The 7,178-nt window shown below is 34.5% G+C and overlaps 1 protein-coding gene across 1 annotated transcript; it reads right to left on the reverse strand.

Annotated features, from left to right (window-relative positions):
• Window positions 1–2,885: 2,885 nt before the first annotated feature.
• Window positions 2,886–3,857, reverse strand: LOC110283666 (olfactory receptor 14J1-like). Its single transcript, XM_021149083.2, has one exon. It carries the CDS (start codon window positions 3,855–3,857, stop codon window positions 2,886–2,888), a length of 972 nt encoding a protein of 323 aa, XP_021004742.1.
• Window positions 3,858–7,178: the final 3,321 nt, after the last annotated feature.

Here is a 7,178-nt window from a genome sequence, read left to right on the forward strand (position 1 = left end):
ATGGGGTTCTGTGTCTCTTAATCGGGCAGACATTCTGGGAGACAGACGTGGAGTAGGGTCCCGTGTTAAGCACACTAATCTGCCATGGGTACAGGTGAATGTGCAGACTCAAGGGGCCATGGTGTTATGGTAGAGCTGTATTGATCTTGCATCTACTGGGCACTTTGGGGGTGTGGTGTCATATTTCCCTGTCTTAAAATGCATCCGTACACCTTTAAGGATACATTATCTATAATTATAGTTACATTTATAAATATGAAGTCATTTTACAACTTCCAGGATAAAAGCCAGTTTCATAATTTAGGTGCAGAGGCTCAGAATTGTAAATGTTTTACAACAAAATGGCAATACTCCCAAGTAATATGATATTTTGAGAAAGTAAGAGATATGTGACATGAAACTATGATAGGATTTAGAGACTACAATTATACATGTTGTTTCTCTCTATCCACACAATTTTATAACTAAAATATGACAATTATTTTGTGTTTAGCAATATTTTAAAATCACTTTTTTAATTCTTCTACTCTATCCACCCTACCATGTTTCAAAGGATAATTTACATTTAATAGTCTAATTTTTTTATAATTACCTGTATCTATCTTCAGTGACAGTGTTTGTTTTATTATATTTTGTTTTTTATTGTTAACACATTAATCATAGACTTCTTTGTGAATGTTCATTGCCCATGTCAAAAGACAAAATTAATATTTTAGTTACAGAGCCAATAACTTTATTTTCATTCTACAAGACAGGAAGAAAGTTTAGACTGGGTAGAAGCCGAGCTACAAGTTCTCTAAGGTGGACAACTGAGAAAACAGATGATAAGTGAGCCTTAGCTTACTTAAGTGTATCTCTCTACTTGTAATTATTAAATGTAGGAGGACTTTCACAATTTTTCCACCTCAAATTTCCAGGATTCTTGTTGTTTTAAGGAAAGTCTTATTTGTTTTGCATTTTTCTGCCATATAAAATTACAGTTTCATATGTGACATTTACACTCAATTTATCTATCTGTTTTGATCTGATCTGTTATAGCCTAATAGTGGTCAGTGCTGCATAGTCTTTGTCATTCACCTTGAATTACACGTAAGTTCTATCATCTCATCCATAACTCTCTTAACATTAAAGTATTATCTCAAGGTATTTTGATAGTTTTCTACTTAGATTAAAAACCTGTTATATCTTCAGCTTCTGGTATCTTTAACCATTATTTTACTACACTGACATTTCTTTTTGTAGACGTTGCTAAACCAGCTTAGGATGGCTCAAACTCTATTAGATACCCTACTTCCCTTTGTTTCTCTCTGTGTCTCTGTCTGTCTTTCTGTTTCTGTCTGTCTCTCTCTCTCTCTCTCTGAGACACAGACACATATACATATGTGCATGATTTACATGCCATTTCCATTATATCCATTAAAAGGGAACTATGATTTATTATAGGTGCTAGGACCGAAGATGAAAAATAATTACAGATTATTTACACAAGACTTCATTAATAACTTAGTTATGGGTTTTAATGCTCCATGAACCTGTACATGTGTGACAGGTGATGAATGATTAGCCAGATAATTATTCTCAATGGATATCTATATAAATTTTCTCTGTTGTAAACTCCTTTTTTGATTTATGATTTAAATTCATATGTAAAGTTGTGATGAACTTTTTACTATGTGATCATGTATTGTGAAAGATGTGTAAGTGCTGAAGACAAAGAGATCATCATCATCACCATCACCATCATCATCATTATCTCATTTCATTGTTCATTCCCCTGTTTTCTTAGAGAGCTTTCATAGGAAACTTTTTACAACTTAGAAATAAATGGTAAATTCACTTTTCAAAGTGTCCCTTTTTCTTCCTTGGGACTTCAACTAGCAGGCTGAACTTAGAGCACAGCAATTCCTTGTAGAGATAGAACAAAGGCTGCATTACTTAATTCCCCTCTGCTAGGCTACAGGTGTTAATCACCTAAACCAGGGACTTTTAACCCTCAGAATGAGCAAAAAAGTGTTTAGTACTTTATAGTAGTTATCATCATTACTAATACCAGGCTGGCCTAAAAACATCACTAAGATATTCCTGCCTCTGCCTCTGGATATCTTAAATTATTTAAAAAATGACTTATTAGGAAATAAAAATAATAGTAAATGATACAAGTTAAATAACTGAGGCTTATTTGTATATTAATTACATTGAATACTTCACACCCAAGAGAACTATAGGAATTACTTTATATAGATATGCATAGAAGTGACATGCTTGTTTATGCTATTCCTTAAAATTTGTACATGAAAAGATAGAAATAAACATGAACCTTTGAAATCCGCAATAAATATTAAAATTATGAACCAATTGGTGAACTGAATAACCAGTAACTGTAATGAACTTTCATACTCATTATTATTATGATATTCTCATAAAGATATTTTCTAAATCCATGATATTGTTGGTAAATTCACATATCTACCAGTGTGGCAATGGACTGGAAGAGTTAGTAAGAATTGGGTCTATATTACTAGATTATAAGCATATATTTTTACTAACTTGAAAACAATAAGTACATTTAATAAAATAGTTTCGAAGAATCAGATCACAACTTGATATACAATAGGTTTATAATATATATTTTCTAGAAAATACCTTGTAATTCTTTGTTTTTAACTTTTTTTGGGTGGGGGTAGGGGTTTTGAGACAAGGTTTCTCTGTACAGCCCTGAACTCACGTTGTAGACCAGGCTGGCCTCAAACTCAGAAAACTGCCTGCCTCTACCTCCCAAATGCTGGGATTAAAGGCATGTGCCACCACGCCCAGCTATACCTTGTTATTCTTAACATTACATATCTAACATATTCAATATATTAAAAACATTTTTGTGTCCAATCTTAGCAGACACTAAAAACAGAACAAACATAATTTTTCCCAATGAATTCTTCACTTAAAAGTAACTTCTTTATGGCTCTTTTCATGGACTCATTTCTCAGACTATAGATAACAGGGTTGAGAGTTGGGGGTAGTACTGTGTAAAAGATAGAGAGCATGAGGTCTAAAGCAGTTGGTGAGTCTGAGGTTGGCTTTAGATAGGCACAACTGCCTGTTGAGAGAAAAAATGAAACAACGAAGAGATGGGGCAGGCAGGTGGAGAAGACCTTAGATCGGCCTTCAGCAGAGGGCATCCTGAGAACTGTAGAGAATATCTGGCCATAGGAGAAGGCAATCCCCACAAAGCAGGCAAAGGCCATTGCAGAAATGAAACTAGACACTTCCAGTACTTCAAAGTAATCATTAGAGCAGGAGAGCTTGAGCAATTGGGGGATATCACAGAAGAACTGGTGAATAATTTTGTCCCCACAGAATCTGATAGAGAGTGTACTTGTTGTGAATAATGTTCCTGAGATACCTCCACTTAGCCACACAGCTGACACAGCCCAAGTGCACTTTCTAGGACTCATTATGACCTCATAGTGCAGTGGGAGGCAGATGGCCACATAGCGGTCATAAGACATCACTGTAAGGAGGGCCATCTCACTCCAGGCCAAACCTGTGAAGAAAAAAATTTGCAGCATGCACTGTCCATATGAAATGTAGCCACTTCGTGCCAGGGAACTATCAACATACTGGGGGACTGTGACAGAGAGGGATGAGAGGTCCATAATGGAAAGGTGCTTCAGAAAGTAATACATTGGAGACTGGAGCTGTGGGTCTACTGTTGTGATGGTGATAATGATGAAGTTCCCTGCTGAATCCAATAGGTATGCCACCAAGAAGAGCAAAGCCTGTAAGATCTGCAGCTCATGGTTGTCAGAGAACCCCATGAGGAGGAATCCACTCATTGTTGTCATGTTTCTTGGAGTCATTTTGCAAATAAGTTTCTGGTAACAGCTAAAAAATAAAAAAAATATGAAATGTATTAATATTATATATATATAACAAGTTATACATAAATGTTCTATTTTCTCTATTTCAGATAATGTTTAAGGAATTGCAGTTTATCAAGCTTGAAAGCGTGATAAATATACCTTCAATGGCATGAATCTGCAGGATAAAATAGTTCTTCTGTGATAAGGTTTAGACTTTTTGATAAGTAAGCAGTACTTAGAGGTGAGTATAAGTGTCACAACTCACCGTATTGTTGTGCTTTCTCTAAAAACATTTCAATTTCCACCAAGGAAACCTATGACTTTCAAGTCACAATAGAAATGCAATTATGAGATATTGGTTAAAGTTTTAAATTTTGTGTCTTCTGTATTACATTTTGTGTACCTCGGTATTGTATCTCATGGCATGGTTGTAGACAGGTGATACACATTTTCTTCCTATCTAGCCATGTGCTCATTCCCATAGAAACTACATACAGTGTTGCTAAGAGCCTAATCAAATGGAGCATCCTTTTGTTTTTCTATTTTTTAGTGTATAACCAAGCCCAGAGCCTTGAAATTTCTCAGCAATCACTCTAACTTTATTTCTATATTGAAATGTTCATTTTTTATAGGATGAAACAAAAATTACTTTTGCAAAAGAAAAAAGTGTCATTTTCTAATTTTGTTTCTAACTTGATGGCCTGTTGCACAGTTGGTTGGTATCTAAAAACAAAACAAAACAAAACAAAACGAAATGAAACAAAATAAAAAACAAAACATAAAAAAATCTGCTTTGAACTGTGTGTGTGTGTTTGTGTGTGTATGTGTGTGTGTGTGTGTGTGTTTGTGTGTGTATGTGTGTGTGTGTGTGTTTGTGTGTTGGGGGTGGTGTCTATGTGCATGCTTATTTCTGAGTAAAAAATCTTGTAGCATTGTTTTTTGTGAGTACCATGTATCTTGAGATTAGAACAGTTCCTTTCTGTTTTAATCTTAGAGGAATCGCCATCTATTGCCTACCTCTTCTGAAATAGTGCAGACTCTGGCTGCCTTTCTGACACTCTTTTTGTAGAATAAACTCAATGTCTGAGTATTCCATTTCAACAGTTTTCCCTGTAAAGGCCTGTTTTAAGATTGTAATGAAGCATCAGTAAATTAAAAATTTTTAAATCTACTTAGCTGCCACACTGGAAAATCTCTTGGCTTTCTATCCATAAGAAAGAGTCAGAAATGTAATATATCTTGAGATTCATAAGATTAAATGGTTTTTTTCAAAGCCACAAACAATATAATATGAAGTCAGAAAAAATAAACACTGTAAGATTGCCTATAACATTTTCTATATTTCTCATTTCTGCTCTGTTGTAACTGGTAAAACATTAGCAGAATTATTGTTCATTATTTTTATTTTCATTTTGTCAAACTATACAAGGAGTTGACAAGAGACTGAAAATCTAAACAGTTAATTATATTTAGCACTAGTTCAATAGGAAATAAATTCTGGTAATTATCAGTAAACATTTTAGTTGATCTACATAAGTAATTTCATTTTTGTTAAGCTAAAAATTTTAAGATCCACTTTATAGGAAGAAATTATGTCTCAAGTGTTTTTTATAAGAGAACTGAGATGTGAAATTTAAACAGTGGCCTTTTATATGGACACCATTTTTTTTAACCCAAAAATATAACTATGAAGAAAAGGTGTGGATTGGAGCAAACACAGGTTTTCTTTTTTTCTTTTTTCCAACATATAACACTGACAGCTTTTTCTCTACTGCTTACCTCAGACGGTATTTTAAAAATAGTTTTCCAGATCCTGAATTACATAGACACATTATATATCAACCTTTCCTATTTATGGTCCTTTTTATATGATTTTAAAACTTTTACATGGTTCACATATGTTGTTTTTATTAGTTTACTCATTTTTAGCAATGTGAGCTTCCTTTCTTCCTTGATACCATCGCCGATTCAACCTTCATTTAAAATTAATTTACTGCAGGGATTTATAGATTATCTTCCCTGCATTCATACTTTAGTATTGGAAAATTTCCCTCAGGATTTCTTGATATGTAGACATCTATCCAATCTGATCACTACATGTGATGTTACTTTTGCACAAGCATAGAGTTTTAAAATGTGCTGATGAAGACAGGTTTCTTTTTAATTGATTTTTTTAGAGGGGTGGAGCTTTTAAAATAGAAGCCAAACTGAATGACAGATGTGCCTCATTTTCTCTAGTCCTTTGTCACTTGGCATTTGGACCCATTGAAATGGTCACACAGTGAGCAGAGGATTTGGTGAGACTAGAGTTTTATTGCCAGCCCAGTGGTTCCTAAAGTAGCAGATCTGAGAATCTACTAGAGAGAAGGTTTCAACCTAGAAAGCAGAGCCTCAACACTATGCAATTCTCACAGTGACACCCAGAAGGCTGTATACTTACCAGGCTCCTTAGTGTTGCTGGTGGTATGTTCATCATGCAGTAATCTACTTTTAGTTAGAGTGTCATCTTGTTCAGAGGCACCATGAGATGGTTTGGAACATATGCTCCTTACCTAATAGACAAACCATGGAAATTCATATATTTCAGTGTAAGACAGTTTGAATTTACAAATATATTAAAAATAATTCTGTACCCTTTACTCAAAGAGATTAAGTATGCGGCATTGTGGTGTCCTACATCAACATATACACAAACCGCAAAGTAATGCCTGCTAGTAATATAGGCATATGAGAGAAAGTAACATTAGTTCAGAAAACATTACTTTAAAATGATTTCACCAATACTTCCAACCAAATTCTTATTCAGTCTTGTAGCTTTATGTATGCAGCTCTATGCTTCTGTTTTCCTTCTTTCTTTTGACTACTTTCTGTGTTTCTGTTTGTTTTGCCTCGTGCTTTTTGTTTATTTGTTTCATTTCTTCTCTTCTTTTCTCTACCTGTCACAATCTTCTTTCTACCTGCCTCAACTGTCTTCTCTAACACTACCCCACTGTCTCCTGGACTCTACTTGTGCCTTCTCCTCAGTCCCACTAGTCATTGTCTTTCTCCTATCCATCTCTGCTGGCATTTATATCCACTGCCCTGTTCCCAGAAGTCCAAGAGCCAACTTACACTGTAATGCATAGGATCATTTAAAGACGTAGGCACATTATGTATTTCATACTAAATAAGCTACCAAAATAAAATTGATAACAATTATAGTAAAAATGAATTTTATGAAATTGATTAAAAGGCCTGCAGTATGGAAGCTAGTACTGCTGTGTACTCATCAACACGTATCTCCCTTTCTTCTTTGTATTAATAGAGCTCATGTTCCAT

This window comes from Mus caroli, unplaced genomic scaffold (genome assembly GCF_978045245.1).
Source record: "Mus caroli unplaced genomic scaffold, Mus_caroli_1 scaffold_18, whole genome shotgun sequence".
In the NCBI taxonomy this organism is placed as follows: domain Eukaryota; kingdom Metazoa; phylum Chordata; class Mammalia; order Rodentia; family Muridae; genus Mus; species Mus caroli.

Bases quoted from the DNA above. Each gene is read 5' to 3' on its own strand.
- LOC110283666 (XM_021149083.2), bottom strand. From the start codon at position 3,857: ATGACTCCAAGAAACATGACAACAATGAGTGGATTCCTCCTCATGGGG.